Source organism: Cibotium barometz, chromosome 16 (genome assembly GCF_041138505.1).
Source record: "Cibotium barometz isolate CiBa-2024 chromosome 16, ASM4113850v1, whole genome shotgun sequence".
Lineage (NCBI taxonomy): Eukaryota > Viridiplantae > Streptophyta > Polypodiopsida > Cyatheales > Cibotiaceae > Cibotium > Cibotium barometz.
The window spans coordinates 41,910,335-41,936,436 of NC_141061.1; the positions used below are offsets into that span (position 1 = coordinate 41,910,335).

The 26,102-nt window shown below is 42.1% G+C and overlaps 1 protein-coding gene across 2 annotated transcripts in view; it reads left to right on the forward strand.

Annotated features, from left to right (window-relative positions):
- Nucleotides 1–17,706: 17,706 nt before the first annotated feature.
- The window catches only part of LOC147630661 (adenine DNA glycosylase-like), a 120,631-nt gene continuing 112,235 nt past the window's right edge, over nucleotides 17,707–26,102 (forward strand). For both annotated transcript variants that reach the window (XR_015267685.1, XM_086810597.1), the window contains exon 1: nucleotides 17,707–18,218. Coding sequence is in view for 1 of the 2 variants with exons in the window: in XM_086810597.1 (XP_086666723.1) it covers nucleotides 17,754–18,218 (465 nt within the window). In the remaining variant the exon portion in view is untranslated. The remainder of the gene's footprint in view (nucleotides 18,219–26,102) is intronic.

Below are 26,102 nucleotides of genomic sequence, written 5' to 3' on the forward strand. Positions count from 1 at the left end.
TGACAGATTGAATCTTCTCCTTTTCTAGGCCTACAGCCATCGGAGATCTCGGCTGGAATCCATACATTAACATGAATGGTGTAAATCCAGTTGTCGCTGAGTGTTTGGAGCTGTATATGCAAACTCCAGTAAGGGCAAGTACTCTTCCCAATTAGATTGCTTCTTACTAACATAAGAACGCAACATATCCTCTAGAATTTGGTTAACTCTTTCAGTTTGACCATCAGACTCCGGATGATCTACCGTACTCATACTCAGAGTAGTATCCAACTTTTTGAAGACTTCCCTTCAAAAATGACTGTTGAACTTTCTATCTCTATTCGACACTATCTGCGGACAGGCCATATAGCTTGTAGAGATGTTCAATAAAGAGTTTTGCCAACTTTGGCGTTTTTACAGTTTTCTTCGTGGCAATAAACTTTGCCATTTTAGTCCTGTCCACTACCACCCACACCAAGTCATTCCCTCGACTGGGTAAACCGGTAATGAAATCCATGGAAATGATTTCCCATTTCCCTTGAGGAATCTCCGTGCATGGATTTAGGCATCGTAATCAGTTCTCCCAGTGCGTCAAAGTTGGGTCCCAGCGGCGGCGAAGATAGTGCAAAATCGCCATAATAGAGTTTCAGATCCGAAATGAGTCCGAATCACATCTTAACACAACAAGAAAGATCCCGGTTGCTTGCCACGCAGCGGACGGAGTAGTCCTCCAACCTTAAGACGTTCATGTTTATTGACCTAGCACTAACTGCATTTCAGCACATAAGTCTAGACGTTCTTAAACAAACTAGGCCAATAAAACAGTCTTTTTACTAGTGCATAGGTCTTCTGAATCCCAGGATGACCCGCACTTGGAATATCATGACTTTCTTTAAGAATTTGGGCCCGAAAGTCACCAATAGTTGGTACACATACTCTACCCTTGTAAAGTAAGTACCCGTCACATCAATGGAGTAATTAGCATATTTCTCCCATGTGTCCGATCGAGCTCGACCGCCGCTACGGGCAATCCGACGTGCCATTAACTGGGGAAGTCATTGGTAAGCAAATGTCTAGTAGTACTCATGCAAGCCGTGATTTGGAATTTCAACCAAAACCCCAAGGCAAATTTCATGCCTTGATTTTGCATCATGTCATTAGCACAGAAGCTAATGTACTGGAGAGCACTCTAGTAGCGCAAGTTCTTAGACTATGCTACTAGATATTTGTAGACTACGCTACCATGTTGCATCACCAACTTGTTAAAACTTCTCCTTGGAAAGCTCTACGGCCATAGGAGAAATAAACTAGAGCCAATCTACGGCCATAGGAGAAATAAACTAGAGCCAATCTAATCATGCATCACAAGGATTAGTTCCAAAGTTAAGAGATACTTTCTCTCTTAGAGTAACATCTTTGCACAAGCATATGCTCTAGAATCTTGTTGAGTTTCTAACTACCATCAATCTACGGATGGTTAAACTCCACTCTAACTCAGAGTAAATGTAAGTTTTGAAAATTTCCCTTCAAATATAACAATCAAACTTCCTATCTCTTATGCCATACTATATCTGCGGGTAGACCATATAGTATGTGGAGATGTTTGATAAAGATTCTTGCACCACTACGGGTGTCTGGAGTTACATCCAATCACTTACAACTCTCTGTTGCTATTACCAGATACTTCCCTCAAGTATTGTCTGGACTCACACAACTATTCGAGTTTATGTGATATTTGAGGATATCCCTCCTTTCCCTCAAGTATTGTCTGGACTCACACAACTATTCGAGTTTATGTGATATTTGAGGATATCCCTCCTTTCCCTCAAGAAAGGTTTTTGTCCTCAAAAACTCTACTCTTAAGCGGATTACGCGCTAGTGTCATAGGTCCAAGAACAAATCTAGACCGTGTTTAATATCATATGTTATATTCTTGAGTCCTTCCAAGAAACTTTTAAACATCTTGCAACGAAGATGTGGTATAGTGTCTACGCCCTGACATTTAATCCGTAGTGATTATGAGTTTGTGGTGAGATATGGTTATGAAGTTCTTACAAGAGTACTCGTTTATTTGCAAAATTGAATGTTATCTGATAGGTAGAGGGGATCATCAAACTACGGATGACCTCGACAACTCACTAGGACTAGTGATTTGTAACTTTTAAGTTACTTCACTCTTCTTGCTTATTCCATACCATCGAATAAATCGGTCCCTCGATTTGAGCAACATTAACATATTTATGAGTACCTCGATACTCATGGATTGTGGTTCGGTAATTTAAAATGTTGATCTAGAGCAGCTTTCACTCAAGGATCTTAATTTTATTAGCAGCTATGTATTAGTAGTGAGTAACTACGTACCCACTATCATCACACTAGTAGCTCCATACTAGTCTGTGAGTAACTCCGTACCCAATGGCGTACCTCCCCCGAGTGGGAGTACCATATACAACCATCTATAACAAGATGCTTAAGTCACTTGCTGCTAAGAAGTGACTACACAAATTGACCCCTCCATTGCACATTGCTGTGCAATCTCTGGTATTACAACACGAATTTTTGGATGTCCTTATCATAGAGGTCAACTTAAAAACTAGTGCATAGGTCTTGTGGAGTCTCGGCTGACCTAACCACACCACTGGTGACTTCCTACAAAAAATGTGGCGCCGTAGTCACCACCTATGTACTTTAACTCCGTAAAGTACATGGTCTTCATCTATCATCTATGGAAAGTTGTAAAACATTCCTGCGATGGATTTTATCACCCTAAAATTATTGTGCACTATTTTAGTGTGAAGAGCTTTTTTCCTGGGTACCATGGTTCACCCCAAGCTCATCTGTTGCTAAATTCTCCGATTTAACAAAAGATATGTCTGCCTCCAAACACTTCAGTTCAGCCCCAGACTTTGAGTTTACTTCTTAACACTCCGGTTAAGTCAAAACTCACCAGATACAGTAGGATTTACCACTAAGCTCTCCGACTTAGCCTCCTATCCTAACTCAGCCCGAGTTTATGTACACTACATATGTCGGATCCAATACTAACAACAACCAGGCTCGTCTGGAGTGAGATACTACTCACTATTGCCATGTAAAACCTTATTAAATCCTAGAAATGCTCCACTCATTCCCCAGGGGTCATACGACTTATAGGGTTTACATGCACATGAACTTTGTAAGCAAAATAGCCTGTCATGCAATATTACAATTGCTTATGTAGGAAAGTAATATATTTTCCAAATTCATATGGTAGCAACTAAAATGTGCTCACAATCGCACACTTATGTTGAACATAGGCAAGACTATGCTTGCAAAATGCTATAGGGCGTCCCCCATGCATAAAACTGTCCAACCAAACTAGTCTTACTTCTAACCTCTAGATTTAGATCACTCCGAAACTAAATCACTCTGTTAGCACTAGTACACCATCATGGTCTTGCTAACTAGAGCTTCTCCGAACTCTGTAATACTGGGTTTTATCCCAACTTATGGCTATATTTGGTAATATTCAAAGTTCAAATTTTATCTTGCACACTTTATCACTACAGACAAGTGTACATACAGACCTGCCAAAGAGTCAAGTTACATGCACAAGCCTTGGTGTTCCATTCCACCAAGACTACAATCGATTCCGTGAGAATTTGATGTCCCATACCATCAAATTACCACCAAACCAATTGATGTGACATATAAAAAGGCTCTTTCCCCCCTCGAAAGATCACCACAAACTCTCGAGCAGTGGGATGTCAACGCATGGCAATAAAAAGAAGAGAAAACCATGCTAGTAAGTTTAAGAACAGTTCTCTTCGATCAACTTCTATAAGGGCATTGAGCATTACATCTCAAGACTATACCCCTTCAGATTTACCTTTGATTTCTACAAATCAATCCTAAATCTGCTATTATTATCTAGGCGTATGCTAATCCCCCAGATTAGTACTCCTAGATAAACCATTCAATTGAGCATTACATCTCAAGACTATACCCCTTCAGATTTACCTTTGATTTCTATAGATCAATCCTAAATCTGCTATTATTATCTAGGCGTATGCTAATCCCCCAGATTAGTACTCCTAGATAAACCATTCAATTGAGTACTGCTAGCAGCACTGCTAGCCCCTTTATCCCAAGTAATACACACCTTAGGGATTACTTTGACAAGGCAATCTATGTGACTAAATCAAACTAGTCACCACTCTCTAGGCCCAAGTAGTGACACTATTTTGTTACTACCAACAAGGGCCAGCTTGCCTCTACGGGGCCAAGGCTCTCTTGTTGCTACAACAGTACGCAACTTGTTTGGACACAAGGCATAACCACATCAAGACTACGCTTGTACATGGTTCTTATTGCCAAAGTTTATCACAATCTTCTAGCAACTGTTAAAAGATTGTGAAGGGTTATGAGCACTACGGCTCAATTAGGCTTACCTTGATTTCTCGTGATAAGCACTTCGTCTAATTTGGGCACAACTGACGCCACTGCCGGTCCTCTTAGCCCAAGTAAAACACATTGCAGTTTTAAATTTACACTATAGCCAAACTACGTGACTTTGATGGCTAATACTAAGTTTATGCTCAACTTAAATTTAGTCTCTCTGAACCAAATGTGTGATCACCACATGTGCTACCCTCGAGGTGCTATGGTCATAGACGTGTTCACTAGGCACAATGGCCATAGAACGGCTCTCTCTCGAAGGACTCGGTATTCAGCCGTGGAATTTGTCTCTCTCTTAGCACGGCCACACGGCGCGACGGCCGTGTTGGGTTTGTTTCGTGGGGTATGCTGTTGTTTTGTGTTTTTTTTTAATAAAATAAAATAACGGGCCGGGCCAGCCCCCTCGCCACGCTTCGGGCGTGGCCGCCCGCCCGTGGGGAGTGTCCACACCATTCTGGCTGGCCAGCTGTGCGCTGGGCAGGCCCATATGTGATGGCATCAAGGGCTGGCCGCCCGTTATTTTCATTATTCATAAAAATGAATAATGAAAATGTATTTAAAAAATAAATGGTTTTTTTAACCCTTTTCTTTTTTTTTCTTTTTTTCTTTTTTTTCTCATGTCGTGGCGTTTGCTGGGCTGGTCGACTGCCTGGTGGTCGTTGTCGCCACCTGCTAGCCGCCGTTGTGGCTGGTCGGCGCCGTGGCCTGGCTGGCCGCCGCCGCCGCCGCCTGGCTAGCCTGGCTGGCCTGGCTGGCTACGCAGCACAGGCGTCCCCCTCTCTCTACACAGGTCGCACAATTGCGCTGCTAAGCTCTTCGCTCCACCTCCACAATGCTTGCGCTCCTAAGCAAGTCGGCTGAGCGCTGCTAAGCTCTTCGCTCCACCTCAACAATGCTTGCACTGCTAAGCAAGTCGGCTGAGCGCTGCTTTTTGCTTCTCTACGCAAGTCAGCCATGCCTGGGCGTCGCCATGGGGCTGGTATTCGCCCTGGGCTTGCTTCGCCCCACACACATGTTTCAGCCTTCTTTCGTGGGGTCTTCGCCCCTCCACGCAGAATTTCAGCTACTACGAGAGTGGGGCTAGTGTCCGCTCCCCCCACACACAAGCTTCAACGCAGACAATTTCAATCGCATAGAAAAAAAAAACAAAACGAAAATCGCTTACTTGGTTTTGCTTGCTGTGTGTGACGGGGAGAGAGAGAGAGAGAGAGAGAGAGAGAGAGAGAGAGAGAGAATTCTTCCCTTCCATTCTTCCTTGGCCGCCTCCCTCCACACCCCCCATTGGAGATAAGGATAAGGAGATGAATGGTCGAAAACCATCGAGTGGGCTCCGGTCCCCCGGTCACACACGGACTCTGACGATCCCATCGAGTGGGCTCCGGTCCCCCGGTCACGCGCGAACTCTGACGATCCCATCGAACCACGCTCTGATACCAGTGTTACATATCCGTAACGTCGCTCCGGGCGTTACCACAAGAGGGGACGGCCTCTGCCATAGAGGAAGAATGAGGATTGCCCTGTAAACAGTTGGAGTTTGAGCACATGAATGAGGGAGACTCAATGGACAGCTTCTTGACCAAGATCAAAGATTTTAAGGAGCAGCTTGCTAGTGTGGATGAGATATATAGGTCTCTATTACTCGTGCTATGAGTGATGCTGTAGAATTATGGCATGCATGATTTGGCCATTTGAATTCTAGCAACTTGTTATGCCTTCAAAGACATGATATGGTGTCTGAGTTGCCAACTCTTGAGACCCCTGCTAGACATGTATGTGAGGGGTGTATTCTTGGTAAAATTCATCAGGCATCATTTCCAAAGGATGGATCTATGAGAGCTATTAAGAAATTACAGCTTATACATAGTGATGTATGTGGTCCTATGTGTAAGATCCCTGTCCCCACCGCGCAACAATTTCAGGGGTGCTAGCAGTGGAAGTAGCACTTCTTGCGCGGGGCAGGGTCCCACACTCGGGGCCTCGCCCAAACGGATATCTGGACAAGAGACTAATCCATCGATTTTTCCAAAACCAAACTCGGAAAAACTTCCTTTGCCCGAAAAGCACGGGCGATTCCACCAGGATAACTTTTCCCTAACGTAGTCAAAAGCCTTAACTAACTGAGCTCATCTGACCGAACCCGTAAGTCCCATAGTCAGATAAGGGAAAAAGACTGTACTTGGATCATAGAGACCAACGCTTTTTTCCTCATTGAGAGGCACAGCCGTTGATTCTTTTCCATAGAACAATTTTTGTCTGGGATTTACTTCATCTATCAAACTAAACACAAATTGAGTCTCGATTTACGGATCCATCAGTCCAGCCTAAACCAATCTAGTCCCATGAACCGCCCAGCCAACCGCCCAACCACTGTAGTGATGGGATCCAATTAGGAATTTGGTTAAATTTTATCCCGGGTACCAGGGAAAAGAGTTTCCAGGCCCCCTAGCCGGATTTTCAAGCAAATTTAACTCCAGTCACACCACTTACACACCCAATATGAAATTGCCTTTTTCCTAGATTCAAATGTATTTAATTCAGTCATTTAATGAAATCATAGTGTTACTGATCATAAGCTTCCAAGTATCCAGTTGAATCTTAATTTCCAATCATTCCTTCATCGGAGTATCTATGGCATCATTGGCAACCATAATGCTCACCACCTGTTCACTCAGGGGCCTTTTCGATAGTTCCTAGCTCATAGTACCCGGCAGATAATCACTTATAAAAATCAAGATGGAATCCTCGTTGAAGATTAGCAAGATCAACCAACAAATCCATATAAGAGAGCTATGGATTCATTAGTTGAGGACCAGCAAGGTCAATCAACCAGATCCATACTCGGTTTCAGAAAACAACTCTTACTCCTTGTTCCAATATCTTTCACGACGCACGTGTGGGTATCTTCGGCGACCCAGAGCCCAAGCACCGTATGGTGAGCACCCTCTAGGATCCTTCGCAGGTCACCTAGCGCTTCACTCATAGGCCGCTTCCTTGGTCCCTCATCCACCGTACCGGAAGTTCACCATTTAAATCGAACCGAGGCTAGTCAAGACCTCGGCTGACCTTGCTATATGAGACGTCCTCCATTGACTCTCCTTCAGTAGTTGCAACCACGACCTTAATCACAAGACGATCAAAATGCTTCTCCAGCATTCTTGACATAAAACAGTCATTTACAAATAGGTCACAAATACAGTTTCTATATTGAACTCTCATCTTTCCACATTATCCCTCATCAGTCCACATTACTTATTCCACATTCCATTCATATGTGTACTCATTCTCATCCAATCACATCATTTTCCATCTCATCACCTCAGATTCATTCACATCACATATCATATATTCACATCCCAATTCACATGTCATCACATCTCATCCATTCACTCATATCGATGACACATCATTTCACATACACATTCGCATTCATTATTCTACATACACATCCACATTCGTACATCCATATCCACATCATACGTCCAATTCCACATCCGCATTCATACATACACATCCATACATCCACATCCACATTCATACATCCATATCCACATCCACATCCATACATCCATTTCCACATCCACATCCACATGCATACATCCATTTCTACATCCACATTCATACATCCACATCCACATTCCATACCCACATCCATACCTCCACATTCACATTCACATCCATACATCCATATCCACATTCCACATTCATACATCCACATCCACATTCCACATTCATACATCCATATCCACATTCCACATTCATACATCCACATCCACATTCACATTCATACATCCATTTTCACATCCTCGTTCATACATCCACATCCACATACATACATCCATACATCCACATCCACATCCACATCCATACATCCACATCTACATCCATACATTCATTTTTCACATTCCACATTCATACATCCATATCCACATTCACATTCATACATCCACATCCACATCTACATTCATACATCCACATCCACATGCACATTCACATCCATACATCCAATCCATGGGCGGAAAAACGCAAATATGAAGAGGTAGAGGAGGGAGCATCCAACGCTAAAAGTCATCGGCGCTCTAATACCGTGAAAGAATGTGTAGCGGAAGAAGGGAAAGTGGAAACACAAGAGAGAGAGTGAGAGAGAAAGATGGAGAGGAAACACTGGTGGGGAACCTGCTCTCAATATCATCACCAAAAGGAATACATGTCCCGAGCAAGAGGGGAGAACCCCATAAGTGAGGGACTACAGCTAGACAAGCTAGGCAAGCAATGAAATATGAGGGAGGCATGTTGGCTATATATACCTCTACATGAAGGCAACCGACTCGTGATAAATATCTCCACGAGTGGGAAAAATACCCAAGACCATAAAAGGGGAATAAATATGGGGAAAAATACCCAAGACCATAAATGGGGAATAAATATGGGTAAAATACATGTGAGGGGTGACCAGCCCCTCAGACTAACATGGTCAGCCCTAGAGGCTAAAATAGGACACCAAATAGGAAGCTAGCAAAGTAAGGGATGATATCTAACAACCAGCACATGCCTCGTCATATAGGACCACAATGGGTAGTTAGACCCATCAAGTTTGTCCTCAGTAGAGACAACATGTTGAATACATCACTACTGCCATGACTGTCTACCAAATACAAAATCTTTCAACACACTTCAAGTACTATTCACTGAATGCAATCCCAGATGGTTGCCAACTGACTGAATCACCTGCAAAGTGTATGAAAAATAACACAGAGTAGAGAATAGAGTGTTACTGGGGCAAAAGTATGATGGTCGATGTTGTTGAAGACACTCCAGCATACCTATAAGACTTTGTGAATCATGGGTCTTAATTAGCCCATATAATCGGGGAGATCCCCCTTCTTTATCTTTTACAAGGCACCCTTCAATGACTACAAAGTTCTTATTTCCCTTTTTCATTATTGTGGGTGTTGGTTGTGCTCCCAAACACAGTCGTTATCCCTTATATTTAAAGATACCTTTCAAAGTTTGAAAACTTCTCCTCAAAACGATAAAGAGTAGTCTCTTTCAATTACATATCCATGCGAGTTCAATGATGATTTTGTTATGGAAGGCAAGGATGCCCTAATTCAAATAGTTGGACCATGTACGAGACTTGATTTTGAAGAAAGGCCCGAATTTTTTCGAAGGCTTGAGTTTGCAATCTCACAGGTGAGTAGGTTTATGCATAGCCCAGGGTCTCAGCATTGGAAGGCAGTTAAACACATCTTTCGCGGACTCAGATTGGGCTGGTTGCTATGACACAAGAGTGTCCACAAGTGGTTTTTGTTTCATGCTCGGTAGCTCATGTATATCTTGGTTGAGCAAGAAGCAACCTACTGTGGCGACTTCTAGTTGTGAAGCTGAGTACAGGGTAGCTTCCACAGCTACGGTTGAGTGTGTGTGGCTCAGACGGCTTATGGCTGACTTGGGTGTTGGACAAGAGTCTGCCACCTCCATCTACACTGACAGTCAGAGCGCATTGGCAGTTGCGAGAAACCCAGTTTTTCATGCTCGCACAAAGCACATTGAGGTGCATTATCACTATGTCAGGGAGAGACTCTCAGCAAGAGAGATCAGCTTGGCCTATGTGCCAACACAGGACAACCTCACCGATCTTTTCACAAAGGCGCTTCCTTGTGAGAACTTCGAAGCTTTCCGCAAAGCTTTGGGCTTGCTCCCCTTTGTGGACTGCTCTACTTCGGGCATGGCACTTCCCTATACATGAGTGCCAGCTCTCGTTCATACCATCACTCCTAGAGGGGATTTGTTGCCATATATATAGGCAGTGATGTGTGTGAACACACTTAGGACCGTCAGGGGCACTTTTTTCCTCTTTAGAAGGTTTTTTCCCCCGGCTTGTATATACACCCATTATTCTAGGGCTAACAAATCTTTGTACATTGACACAATCTAATACACTAGTGTTGTGTGCATTCTTGCTTCTTCTTCTCCAAGCTTTATGTGCTTTCTTGCAACCCTCATTCCAACAAGAGACATACTTTTGAAGCTAACCAAGTGTGCAGGAGAGAGTGCATGTCAAATTGCTACAAATGAACCCATTTTTATGGGTTCTAAATGTGATGACTCTCTAAGTAAGAAGCTTGTACCAAGTGATAACTTAGACTCATTTTCCTTCTCATACCACCCATCCTCTTTATCTCCATGACTTCTCAAGACTAGAATACCCAATCTAGTATGTATATAATGAGGAAGATATCATCTGAGAGATGCTTATGTCAAGAGAGAGTGGTAGCATGTCTATCAATGCATCATAGTTACATTTATTTATATTAATTCTTTGTACAAACACTATAAAACCTACCTTGCATTTTGCCTTAATATGTACTATATATCTACACTATCCCACTATATTAATATGTACTATATATTAATTCTTTGTACAAACACTATAAAACCTACCTTGCATTTTGCCTTAATATGTACTATATATCTACACTTCCCACTATACAATATCCCATTTATGGAGGTCTTGATCCCCCATAGGATATTGAACCTAATCATTTTCCTAGAATGGTGTGACTTTCTTATGTTGTGGGGACTTGAATCTTTCTTATACTATCATTGAGTCTCTTAATAAAAATTATTGTGTCATGAATCAAGTATAGAGTTAATCTTAATCTTTAAGCCTCTTTAGAAGTAGATTTGAATTGCGCATTGAAAGATGCAAGCTCAATGAAACCATCTTCTTCTTTAAGTTGGTGGAATTTTGAAGAACAAAGCATCAAACAAGTTGACAAAGTGGCTAGACTAGGGTGAGTAGTAGTATGGTCAAGATGAGAGATAAGGACACAAAAGGTGAGCAATGTTGAGAGGGACACTAAGAAAGAGAACAAAATAAAGAGAGTTTTTTACATAAAAGAGTATAGAATGTGATGGACTATGGTAGGGAGTAGAGATCGATGAGGGGGTTAAGAAGGTAAGCTAAAGGCTATGAAATAAGAGCATGGCTAGACTAGGGTGAGTAGTAGTATGGTCAAGATGAGAGATAAGGACACAAAAGGTGAGCAATGTTGAGAGGGACACTAAGAAAGAGAACAAAATAAAGAGAGTTTTTTACATAAAAGAGTTAGTGTTATGTCGGTTGTGCCACATGAAGATCTTTGTAGGATTGTGTTCTTTTATTGTATAATGGCCTTACAAGCCTCTTCTTTTTTGCACTGCCACATTTCTCTATCTTGACCATTAAGTAAGAATGCATCTAGTAGCACCTTAGTGGCCTATTTCTTGCTATAGCCCTTAAAGCTGACCACATATCATTTATTGGTTTGACGATGATTACTTAGGAGTTGGTGACTCTTGGGCCAATGGTTGCACCTCTTGTGGGCCTTGTTTATTGATTGCTAAGATGGAACTAGCATATGACTTTGGTGAACATGTGTATGCAACACTGCATTTTACAACTCTCGAGCGAAACTAAGCTCGGGATTGAAAGGGCTGCCAATTCTTGGGTTTTCCCATACAAAGTTTGTGTAAAAGGTTGACTAAGATGTCATTGTGGCAATCGTGTACACCTTATGGGTTGCTAAAAAAGCAAGAGCCCTTACGGGAGTCTCTAGCTCTAGTGGTGATGGATTTGAAGGGAACAATGATAGAATTAATATTTGCCATGTTGCAAACTCCCTTGAGCTCCTTGGTCGCGCCCTTGAAGTCCTTTTGCTAACTTATGAGGAGGCCCAAGGTTGCTCTAGTCCTTGTCAAGTGTGATGGTCTTAGTGGACCCAAGGTTGCCCTAACCTAGTCCCTTCCACGTGTGATTGGTCTTGGTGGACCCATTGGTTAAGTTCCTTGGTACATGCAATCATCTTCTCAATCTATAAAAATTGTAAACCTATTTACATCATCATAAAAACTTTGGCGCACGTGTCTCTTTCCTGAGAGATGCATGACAAAAGGGGGGATGAAGGTTGGTAGAGCTACCTCCAAAAGATTGATTTTTAAAAATTTTCATGAGGTTTCTAGTCTTGCATGATTTGCATTAACTACTTTGGGAAGGAGCTTACATGGTAGGTTATACTTCCCCACACGAACATGGAGACTCTTTGGAAGCTTCAACCTTGGGGATTTATCTCATCCACTCATGTGAGGATCTTCATTGCTATTTTCTAGAGAGTTTGTTGGAGTAGGGTCTTGGTTCTCCTTCCATCTTCTTGTGTTGGCATTCCTTTGGCACAGTGCCATGATTACACACTTATAGGACCAAGCTTGTTAATAAAACGGATTTCCAAAACCTTTAGGAGTCAACATTTTTTCAATGATATATACTTGGTTCTCCTTCCACTTTTAGGAGTCGACATTTTTTCAATGATACATCTTGGTTCTCCTTCCATCTTCTTGCATGGGAATTCCTTTGGCACAGTGCCATGACTTCACAGTTATCGTTAAGAACTAGAGAAAGGACCAAACTTGGCAATTAGATGGATTTCCAAACCTTCAGGAGTCAACATTGTTTCTATGATACATACTCTTCTAGCTTCTCTTCCCTCTTTGATCTCCCTGCGAGAGTTTAAAGGAATTTACCCACAAATTTGCAATGTTTTTAACCACGAACCACAAGAAATATGGCAAGTTTGGAAATTATACCTAAACACAACATTGATGCTATGCTAGGAGAATCTACTCCGGCACAGAGAGATCGACAAATAAGTTTGGGCCTAGACACAACATTAATGCCATGTCGAGGATCTACTCCAGCTCAAAGAGACCGCCGACCACACAGGCCCACCCCCTGTGCATAATGGAGCACAACAAAATCTATAAAAAGGAAAAAAACAAAAGGTCATGGTTAATAAAGGCTAAAGCTATTACATCAAGTTATTTATCAAAATTCATAAAATCTATCCTTCCCACTATATATATTTAGGCTAGATAGATAATAATATATTAATCAAACCCTATTGGGCTTGATTAATTAACACCTTAGTCCACCCTAAGGTATCAAAAGTTAAACCATAACAAAAAAAATTAAAAATTAATTTAAGATTCAAAATGTGATTTTAATACCTTGATTAATTAATTAACACCTTAGTCTACCCTAAGGTATCAAAAGTTAAACCATAACAAAAAAAATTAAAAATTAATTTAAGATTCAAAATGTGATTTTAATACTAAAATACCTATGTATTCAAGAAGATGAAAGACAACGCATTTTTCTCTCTCTCAATCTCATCGCAAAATGTGTTTTCTCTCTCAATCTCATGGTGGCAACATGTTTGTTTCCTCTATCTCTTTGTTGTTATAGAATCAGCTCTCTCATATTCACCAGACAAGAAATAAAAATGTCACTCTTTTAACTATCGAATCAACTCTCTCATGTTTATAGGCTCTCTCTCTCTCTCTCTCTCTCTCTCATGTGCCAGTGTTCACGAAAAATATAAAAGCAAGATATAAAAATTACTAAATTGAAAGTTAAGGGTTATATGTGCAAGTTTACAAAGAAAAAACTTATAATATTCCAACTTCAAAGATATAAATTAAAATTTTTCAAATACGGCATGTATAAAATATTTGGGAAAAAAAGTGGAATTATAAAAACTTTTTGAGATGTGATTGCAACAATAAATCACTTTTAAAATTAAATATTTATAAGATGTTACAAAAGCTTAAATTTATAAAAAATAAAATTTCAAAGGAACAAGTCTAACAATCTTGAGTATTTTTTATGACATATATCAAAGTTGCAATCATTAAGTCCAAAATACTTCATAACTTCCAAGTCCACAATATCCTACACAAAAGCCTTCATTCAATCTACATGTGTATAAACATGTCTTGATGTCTTTGTATAAACATAATTCAAGTTATGAAGTATTTTGGACTTAATGTTTGTAACTTTGATATATGTCATTTACATATACAATCAAATGTTCTACAAGTGAAATATCAACTGACTCATCTACCAAAATGCCATAAGAAGGAGAAGACTTCACATTTTGAATAATAAAGCTACATATTAATTCACTTATATAAGAGGCAAACAAGGCAATAGCCTTATTATATGGTATAAATCTTTTGGTAATGATTGCATGCCACACAATGATAATAAATCAAGAACTTGAAATTTGCTGAAGGCAAGATATTCTTTTACAATGTATTAAGCACTCTAAAACAAGTTTAACACACCCTGCTCGACATATCCCTATTGATTTTAAATCCCATCTTTAAGGGCTTTAGTCCCAAAACTAGCAAAATAATATGTTGCCAATCTATGTTGGTTAGAGGTTACATGCACTGTAATTGCACTCAACTGGATATTTATAGATTGGCACCATATTTATAATATGCTGCCAATCTACATGTTCCAAACTCACTTCTACATCTTTCTATTTTTTGACCAAATAGTATAAATATACACCCTTGACTTGCATCAATTGACTTGCATCAAATGACTTGCATCAATTGACTTGCATCAAATGACAGATTCCATATATTGCATCAAATGACTTGCATCAAAGTATGCCCACTTAAATGACAGATTCCATATATTTGTTAAAATTTAAGGGGGAAAGAAAAGTGAGCCATTCATAATGAAAATAGGCTCGATTGCATTGTTACAAATGATATTATACAGAGTGCTTATATATAGCCATGAGAGGTACACTCAATGTGAGTGGATACATTTCTGGGATGACAGAGTGCTTATATATAGCCATGAGAGGTACACTCAATGTGAGTGGATACAAATGATATTATACAGAGTGCTTATATATAGCCATGAGAGGTACACTCAATGTGAGTGGATACATTTCTGGGATGACATCACTGCTTATGGCATCTGGTGGTGGATTACATCTTTGATCTTAGACTAAAAGATATCGTATGCAAAATAATTAAAAAGGCTAGGGACTACAAGTTGGGCTTATTACCAACAATATTGCACTTAATTGAATATTTATAAATCCACATGTTCCAAGCTCATTTCTACATCTTTTCATTTTCTAACAAATAGCATACAATATACACTCTTTACTTGCATCAAAGTATACACTTGCATAAAATATACACTCTTTACTTGCATCAAAGTATGCTCACTCAAAGGACAAATTCCATGCATCATTCCATATAGCACAAGCATTCTATATTCTTAACAACTCATCTTCCTAAGTATTATTGAATATCTTCTCGACATTCAAAATATTTCCCATGCTTTGCTTACAAACTAATTTAGCATTTTTCTTCGCTAGTTCAATAACACGCATGAAACCAAGAAGAACTAAAAGAGTTGATTATTTACATGCCATATTTATCTACAAACAATTATAAAAAAATAATTAATCACAAGCTATGCAAGTCAACTAGCATACAAAATAACCACATGCATTATGATTAACAATTTTATGTGCATAAGTAAAATCCATGAGACTAGAGGCTATGTTTGTTTTATATATTTACAGTAAAATTAAGCCTTTAGTAGATTAAACTTTATGTGACACAAATAAACTGAACTGTTTTACATTTCTAATTTAACATTTGAACATTTTAAATAAAATCCATAATAATTAACATTGAGATTTAAAGAAAAAATATAAACATTTTACAATTCAACACTTCACTTGATTTGACTTTAAATTTTAAACTTAGATAATAAAACAAAATCTAAATTCAAAACTCAATGCCAACTTATACTCGGTTGGGTTCACGTGTAATTGATGATTAAATTTTGTGAATTTATAGTCAGTTGGGTTCAGGTGTAATTGATGATTAAATCATGTGAATATACAAAATAAGAAATAAATTAAGAAAGTCTCTCTCTCTCTCTCTCTCTCTCTCTCTCTCACACACACACACACACACACACACACACACACGCACACACGCACACGCACAGACACACACACACACACACACACTTGCTACAATGAAATAATTTGACCTAACAAGGTTTAGCACTTTAGCATTTACAAGAAAAAAAGGAGAAACAGTTTATGAAAACAAAAATATGACCAACATATCAAAGCCATAGTTTGTCTTGCACATTAATAAAGCTTTTTTTTTAAGAAAACCAATAACCTTCTATGGTGTAGATGATGGAAAAACAAGACATTGTAGAATAAAGAAGACATTTTATTCTACACATAACTTGTATCTCAAACATATATTAATCTCACTTACATTAACATGCAATATTGGAATACTAAAAAATATCTTATGTGTTGAGCTCTTGGGTTGAGACTCTTGACTCCACATGGAACAAAATAAACACTTATGTAGGGTTTTGAGCTATAGTTCCTGAATGAGAAGGGATTGTGTTAGCCCATGCTGTCTTGTGAAACAATAATGAATGTATGTATGCTCTTGGGTAAGACTTGACCCTTGAATAACATAAAATTAAGGAAAACTTATGTAGGGATATGAGCTATGGTTCCCCTAAAAAACAAAGACCGTGTTTGCGCATGGCCCCTTGTCACACGATAGTCCTACACCAAAACATAACAATAGCTCTGCCAACACAATGATGGAGAGAAGAAGACCACAACAATTAAAATAAAACACACAAAGATCACAATGATGAAAATAGAAGACAACAACATCAAAACCTACATGTTGACCTTTGGACATGCCATGAGCAAAATTTTTTTAGGGTTGGAGCTATAGTTCCCTCATGAGGAGGGTCTGAGCCCCATACCCATCACAATGGCAAGGGGTTAAAGTGTGCCAAATGACATCCTCACGCACAGAGGCTGAAGGGTCCTGACATGAAGACTCAAGGTTGAAAGGGCAAGGCAACGATGGAGGCGGCGGACTGCGTTACAGCATACATAACCGCATCATACAGAGGCCCAAGGGTCATTGGTGGCAAAGGGCCAAGTGTTGGAACTTGGCACAAAACGAAGTTGTTTTACGAACGCGTAAAGTATTAGAGTTAATAAAAAAACCCCTCTACACACGAGTGACAACGGGTGACCTCTATGTAGTAATGTTAAAACGTACATGTTCAAATTCGTAGAGCAATGAGTCAAGAGTCATCAGAAAATGGAATCCAATGTTGGGAACTTAGGACTTGGTCACCTCACATTTATAGCAATATTACCTTATCCTATTGGACGACCGCCTTAACTGTTAAAGAGGCTATCTGACCTTAGAAAACCCTCTTTAAAAATATTAAACCATGTAAAACCTTTGTAGTTCAAATTAGTGTTTGAACTTATTTATTCTTGTAGGAGATTCACTTTATGTCTCAGATTATGAGATTTTCTCAAATCACGAGATTTTTTAAATCTTCCAAATTTTTATTACTCCAAATATTTGAACACTGTCACTGCGTATTCAAAGTAATGAAAAAATAGGGCGGGAAGTTCATGAATCTTAGCATGGCGCGACCTCGATCCAGTACGTCCTCGTCCGCAGGGGTAGCGTCTCCCCAGCGCCCCGACAATCCGCAAGCTCGTGTAGGCGCCAGGCCCCGAAGGAAACCTCTGAAGCTAGCGGGTTCGCAAGGGATCGCAGACATCGAAGAGTCAAGCCCTCGCTTTGCAGAGGAAGAGGCGGCGCGCATCAAAGCCAGGCTGTTGAAGTGGTACGACACGCACCAGCGTCAGCTACCATGGAGGCAGCAACGTGGAGCCATCGATCACGAGCTCTCCCCTGCCGTTGATTCAGGCAATAAAGAAGACCTTATACAACTCCAGCAGCAGCGAGCTTATGCTACTTGGGTCTCCGAGGTGATGCTTCAGCAGACGCGGGTGGTGACGGTCGTGGAATATTTCAATCGGTGGATGGACAAGTGGCCCACATTGAAGGACCTTGCCGCGGCGACAGAAGAGGTATGGCAGAACAGCTAGTGTATCAATCTGTAACCTTGTTTTTGAGAGCTATATACATAAGAGAATGGGATGTGATACATATTTACTCTAGGTAGAATGGATAACCACACATGCAATATGCTCTAAAAACTTAAACATAAGGTTTTCGAGTTTAATTGCTGCATTATGAATTACAGGAGCCTTGTTTTAGTGAAATCAGGATGGACTATTTGTTGTGATCACTTCAGCTCACTGGGATGGGAAACTACTATGCAATAGTGGGGAGTAGGAACCCCAATGTAGGTTGCTGCTGAGATATGATAGCAAGCGTTGAATGCTGCAAACAGTGGACGTGAAGATGCTGGAGGGCAGAGAGGTATTAGAGAAGTAAGAAAAGGTGTCGGGTATCAAAGACAACCATGTTCTAACACCAATGCCAGTAAGCCTCGTGGAAGAGATTTCATAAACACAATTGAATTGAAGTTTGGTTCGGGTAGAGAACTGAAAAACCCAACAATTATCCATGATAGACAATGTTGAGTTCCCCTGCCATCCCTTGTGGAGTATTTGCTTTACTTATATGAGAATGAAAGTATGAATTTCTGTGGCCGAGAACTATAAAATTTCTACATGTGCTCTCCGTGTGTTAACAAAACAATGAGCAACCTTCTCCTTCACCTTCTCCGTTGATTTCAGCCTTGTGTTTGCAGACCTCTGGGCTATTGTAGGGCACTTGTGAGGTTGTGTTTCCTGCTTTTGGGCTGAAGTGAGGAATGAGAGAAGGAAAAGACCCCCCAACTAACACAAGACAGCAGGAATAAACATCATTGAATGCTTCATACTGGGCTAAAAAAGGTGCCCAAACCTAGCCCCCTTGGTCAGCTGGTTCGCACATGGTTAGGCTGCCCAAAACTAGCCTAAAACTCCCCCAAACCTGTCCATTTCTGTTCCATACTGATCAGCTACCAAGCTTTCCCTAACGCAAGCATCTTGCATTTCCAATAGTTATCATCAATGTTCAACATTGGTCATTGTTGTTCTTTGACCAGTTTCTAGAAATCAGATTGTCTAAACTGACAAAATGGAGGAAACGGCTCCTTTCTTGTGTTCAAATTCTAGGCAATACGTCTTATCTTTAGTTTTTTTTTTCTTTCTCCCCCCCCCCCCCCCAAATTGTAGATCTTGTAGTGCTTACTTCATTGAAATAGTGGATGTGGAAAACATTGTTGGGGGGAACAAATCTGATAACTTTGGTCTATCAGGGTTGCCACTAACTTTGGGTTTTGACCTCAAAGGTTGGTTCTTGAACTTGCGTTGACTTCGGAGAACGTGACAATTGCACTTTTTGGTTGAGCTCAACTTGTAGCATCTAGATTGTCCCATGTGTGTCCGTGGAATCCTTGTGACCTTGGTTTTCCAATGGGTCATGTGCATCCCGCACTTGGATCCCTCGTGGACATATCTGTACAGAAGGTGCAAGACCTGGGGTGGAAAACTGGTCCCATGTGAGCCCAGTTTGGGGAGGAGTTAGCCAGGGTCCCACTCCAGTCGTCCGAGGTCAGGTGTGCATTGTCCTGCACATGAAATAGTGCCAGTCCGCGCTGAGTGTCCCTCTGGAATGATATCAGTGGTTCTGTGTATCTGGTATGATACTGGATGCCAGATTACTGTGTAGACAGTTAGGGTTTGCATATAGGAAAGGGGCCACCCCATAGGGCTACCCCAGGAACAGATATATGGGCATGGGGGAGGTGTAGAACCACCCTTATAACGGCCAGGAAGGCCTTGGCTGTGCCCACCAGCCACGGAAGGGCTGCCTTAGGGCTCCTGGACAGGCAGCCGACGGGGTAACCAGCCCCTAGAGGACTGTAGGCCAGGTTTGGGGCAGCCCACACAGGCTGCCCAGCAGCCAGAAGCTCATGCACATAATGGCCAGCAACCCATATAAGTGATGCGCAGAATTTTTAGCATTTAATGCTGAATTTACAGGTCGTGAGGCTTTTATAAACAGCCGGCTGGTTTTAATCCAGCCGACCAGCATCAGTGAGGGGGGTATAAATTACCCATTGCATAAATCAGTTCTATTCATCTCATATTTCACCAAGTGCCGAAGCTGATCAAGGGGCCAGGACAGCCAAGGATAAGCTAACGCAGAAGGGGTGAAGGATTGAAGGTCAAGGGCAAAGGATTCTCCTCAGCCAAGAAGGTTCAGGCTCAGTCTTTTATTTCAGTTTTGCATCATTCTAATAAAAGCAAATACACCATTCGTGGTGGGGGCCCTATAGAGGATATTCGGGACCGAATATTGTCCTCTTCTCTCTCTCTCTCTCTCTATTTTTTTGCACATCTACATTCAGTTTTGTGCGTTAATTTCGTCAAGTGTGCTGTTTTTCTTAGTATTGAAGTTACAGATCTCCCCCGAAGCTTTCGCATGTTACACAATGGTTCAAACTCCTATACAACTTCAAGGCTGTGAATTAGAGATGAAGACCACCCCCCAAACGTCAAACTCAATGGACCCTCGGGGAGGTCACTAAGAAGTGGGTACCCACGAGTACCCTGGCTAGCCAAGGCAGGTTCGACGCCAAAGTCAAGACCTTCTGGTCACCATTTTGTCCAAAGTCCAACCTCAACACCTTGTTGACCATGAGTTGCTCCCCTGTGGATACCGTTACCCTCAACAACTGCACCTTGGCCCTTTGCTTGCTTCAATTCAATATTTTTTTTATCGTACCCTATCTCATCCCCCACCTTCCACACCATCTTAGCTTGCATCAACATCACGAGGCAAACGAACCCTCGCCACCCTTTTCTTCTTCAACCAAGCCATCTTGGACACAACACTTTTACACTCCATTGAATCCCATCCGGTTGTGTCCAACCTTGCCACGTGGTGCCACTTGTTTGTCAATTCTACACTTTATTGAGGAAAATCACTTCCTCAAACTCACGGCACGACCTAGCCTCAACTACCCCATCAATGAAGAGCTGCTTATGCTAGCCATGAAGACCTTGGTTCACCGAGGAGTGAAGTCCACCTACCGCCAACTTTGTCACATGCTCAAAAACCAATACAACTTGCCGAGCATCCTTCGACTATATCAAATAGTCTACACTTACCTCGATCAAGTCCTCGCCTACCGGAGATGCCACCATTCATACCATCCATGTGGCTTACCCACAAGACATCTCCATCGACAAGGCATAGGATGCTTATGCCTCTTTTTGAAGCCACATGTTTGTAGATGAAGAGGACAACCTTGAAGATTTTTGAGAAGGAAAACAGGACGGGAGCTAGCCTTCTCAAGAAGAAGATCACAAAGCCAAAGAGGCACACTCTTTTGGCAATTTGGGCGACACAGCAAATATTGAGTAGTCAAACCAAACCTTGGCCCCATGAGCGATTCCCAAGCCACCTTGCCCATCGCTTCACTGAGCCCAACTCTACAACTCCACCCATAACCCTCATGTCAATCCATCCGCATCATCCTCCACGCAATTACCTACTTCATCCCACGATTCAACCCTTGAGCTTAGAGCTTCTTCCCTAACTCAGCCACCTCATCACAACTGCACCCATGAGCCCCCAATCATTGAATCATTCCATGAGGGGCTTGAAATGTGTGCCACGGCCAACTATTTAGGGAGAAGCCAATGAAGACGATGGGAAGGGCCGAGGGGTGTCCTTGCCTGTCCATGAATAGCAACTCACATATCAACCCAACGTGCGAGACCTCAGATTCAAAGGCAACTTTCATAATAGCCTTGATACACCCTTTGACTTGGCGGAACATATGGTGAATCAACATATCGATCACCTATTTGCCCTCTGGAAGATCGACCAACTGCAACACAACAGAGCATGCTGGCACTTTGTTGATCCAAGGGACTACCCAACCGCCGGTCACATAGGAGTCCAACCGGAGTGGTGCGCCCTATCTCCTCAGCGACCACCAAATGTGGCAAGGGTACATGGCCACATCTCGAGAAGTCCGCATTGACCCTAGGTTCATGCCAATAAAAAGGGGGTCTTGGCACAAGTTCTTGTGCATGGAAGGCAAAGGGCCCATCTACAACTTCCTATACATTGACAGACTACACCATAAACCACCACGAGATGTGGCTCCAAATGAAGAACTTTAATGACCTCTACTACATGAGGTTCCCTGGCCTCGCTATAGCGGCCACATGCTGGTTCTTCTAGCTCATTAACCTCATTCTTGAGGAGGTGTCCAAGAATCAATGGACAAGCAAAGAGTGGTTGGTCTTCGATCTCCATGAAGGTCCCAACTTCCACCAGCAGGTAGATCTTTACAGCATGGTTAAATACTTCCAAAGTTCCATGGCCACAGGGTGATTTCAAAGACATGCCAGATACCGGGTTCTCAAAACCCTTTGATATCATGCGGTGATTTGGTTGTTGGCTTTCCCGCAAGCCCTTCATCACGTCCTTTTGTGAGACCAATGATATTTTTGGAACCAATGCAGGATGGTAAGTCTTGCTGCCATGCCGAGTCCTGCCTACTACTTTCTAATTGTTTTTAGGTCCAAAGTCGATAAAAAGCCCTCGTCTAAGTGTGCCGTAACAAAAACGAGCTACAGGGAAGAGTCGAAGAAAGAAGAAAACTAGGCGTCGAAGAAAGCGGTGTGTTGGAGTTTTCACGAGGAGACACGGGCACGCCTTTAGTCCCATGTCCATGCACGGCATACACATAGGCTTTCCTCTTAGTAGACACATCTAGTAGGAATAGACACCATTATCTCAAGCACGTGCATTAAGCGTCATCGTTGACGGGGCATCTAGGTATATTTTTGGATGGGGGGGACATGGTAGGCGCAAGTTTGCCCATAGTACGACCCATTGCTTGGATCCTCCTCAAATCAGCAGGATCCTTTTGTGGTCTTTTCTTCGACCCCACCAACTCTTGATCCACGTTGGTTCTATTCCTAGTGCTCAATGATGCCAAATCCCTCAAGCCATAAAGGTCGCCTAGCTCCATTGCAGCTATGGGCAAAGTCCATTGCCATGCATCAACATCTAATGATCTAGAAAAGTGATGTTCAGTAAATGTTCATTAAAGCAGCCAAAAGAGTCGAAGAAAGCAGTTAAGTTGGAGAAATCTTTGAGTTTGGAGGATGTAACATGCGGAAGCTTGATGAATAAAATCAGTTCTTCAATGGACAGAATTCAGCAATCTTTCGTGATGATGAAGATAGCACACAAGATACATAGATATGTGCAGAAAAAGAGAGAGAGAGAGAGAGAGAGAGAGAGAGAGAGAGAGAGAGAGAGAGTTGGACACAATATCGGGTCCCGAATACCCTCTGTTGGCCCCCACCACAGATGGTGTATTTGCTTTATTAGATTGATGAGAAAATAACAAAAATCTGTAGAGCTTTTCGTGGCTGTAGACTTTCATTCTGTAGGAGATGTGACTCTTGACCTTCAGGCTTCACCTTGGCTTAGGCTCCCTTTGGCTGTCCTGGCCCTTGGAGTTCTTCAGTCCATTGTGAATTATGGGATGCTCAAATGAGATCCTAGCCTGTGGTAGGCCTGTTTATAAATCACATGACCTGAATTAATGCCTTTTTACTATGCACCTCTTTTCTATGCCCTGGCTGCCTTTTGCTGTGCTGTCCAGCCTGCGTAGGCTGCCCACCTTGTTGGGCTGGTTGTCCATGGCTAGCTAATAGTCTGGTCAAGCCATAAGGCTGGTCGACTGGGCTGCCCAGGCCATAGGGCTGGCCGACAGGCTGGCCAAGCCACAAGGGCTAGCCGCCTTGCTGTCCAGGCTTCTCTAGGGCTGGCCGATAGCATGCCCGGTCAGACTTGGCTGTTGTGCATTGGCCATGGGCCTCTTGGCCCCTAAGGTGGCCCACAAGGAGTACTCCCTTGATAGGCAAGGATTACAAACCCTTTTTTGGGGTATCCCAAAGGGCTGCCCCTTTCTTATACATGCAATTACATGCTCTAAGATTCAAATGCATGGTATCTAGCTACAAACTAAATACCCCGAACGCTTGCTCTCATTCTAGAGGGTGACTCACAGTACAGACTGGCACTGCTTCATGTGCGGGACTTGCACACTGACCTTGGATGCTTGGAGTGGAACCTTGGCTGACTCGTCCTGGATTGGGGCTCACAAGGGACCAGTTTCCACTCCAAGTCTTGCACCTGCTGAACAGATATGTCCACGTGGCATCCAAGTGAGGATGCACGTGACATCTCCTTTTGCTTTACTCGACGGAAGCTGCATAGCCTTGAAATAGTCCATCAGTGAAGTTGGATAGTCTTCGAAAATTTCTTTGTCAAGCCAAACCGCTTTGTGTGTCTCTCGATCTTGAAACTTTGTGAGAAATTGTCTTTGTCTTCGGCTAGAACCGTGCTTAAAGTGGTTTAGAATGATCTGCTTGGGAACCATCACTTCAACTTCCTCAATAATGTATGGTTTCACTTCGTCTTTAATCTTTGAAGGGATTGGACCTCATATGTTTTGAGTGAGCTGACACGAAACACATCGTGTATCGTCTAGCTCGGAGGTAACTTCAACTTCATCGACACCTCGTCGATCTTTGTCTGGATAGGAAATGGTCCGAAGCTTTTTTGAAAGATAACTTTGGGATCGCTTGCCCACTTGTTTAAGCTTGTGCTTCATTATCCGAAGATATACCCAATCTCCTTTCGAGAATTTCACATCCCTTCTATCGTTATTGGTCTGTCGAGTGTAGGTCTCTTGTGCTTTACTAGCTTGTCTTTGAATGATTCCAAGATTTCTTGGTAAGACTTTGTTAATCTGTTCGCTTCAGGGGCTGAAGACGAGGTTTTGGTCAATAGTGACTAGAATGGTCTTCCAAATGCTACTTCATAAGGAGTCTTGCCAATAGCTAAAGAAAACGAATCATTCAAGACTACTTGAACTAAAGGCATATAAGATTCCCACTTACCTTGCTGATCGTGGACACAATATTTCAGCACGTCAAAGGCCAATTGGTTGTAAATCTTTGTCTGTCCGTCTGTTTGTGGGTGAAATGCACTAGAAAAGTTCAATTTAGTACCAAACTTGTCAAACAATGCTCTCCAAAAATGACACATAAATGTAGCATACACCAAGCTAGGACCGTGTGAAACAATGAGGTCTTCTTTAAACCCGAGTTTAGTGAGTCTTTAGCAATCCTTTAAGTAGCATACATGAACTGAAAGATGTTGTCAAGACGACACCAGATAGGGTCCCAAATTACCCATTGAAGCGCCCCCTTGCAAGCAAGAGTATTTGCTTTATTTCTTCTGGAGAATTGAATACAACCTAAACTATGTTCACAAGACTCAGCAGACCAACTGACTGACTGAGCGCTAAACGTAAGGACAAAGTGACTAAATGTTGGGCAGAACTGTGCATAAGTTGTAGGCATTTGTGAAGCTATCTTCGAAGAGAATACACTGGCTTGAGACGGAGGGTTGGTGTGCTGAGAACTCTGGGAAGAGATTGAGCTTCTGATGCCTTGGCTTGAGAGCACAAAGGAATGTTGAAAGTATGCAAAGGCTAGTTGCTTAAGCACACATGCTTGACTGCTGTTGTTAACTTTTTATCTGATGATTTATGGTCTATGGATGATTCACCCTTATATATGTCCAAAAGAAGCTGGTCGGCTGGTTTACTTGCTGTTGGCCTGATTAATTTGCTGTGATTCGGCTGTTCCTAGCTCAAGTGTTGGATCTCTCTTGATATTCGATTCGCTCGCTGAAGCTCCCGACCCCCCCTGCGCTACGCGCCTTCGCTCCCCCCCCATCCTCGCGCTCCTTCTCTCCTTCCGCCCCCCGCTTGTCCCCCCTGCTCGCCGCTGCGCCCCCCCCCCTCCTTCCTCGCTGCTGGGCCGCCCCCCCTCCTTCCTCGCTGCTGCGCCTCC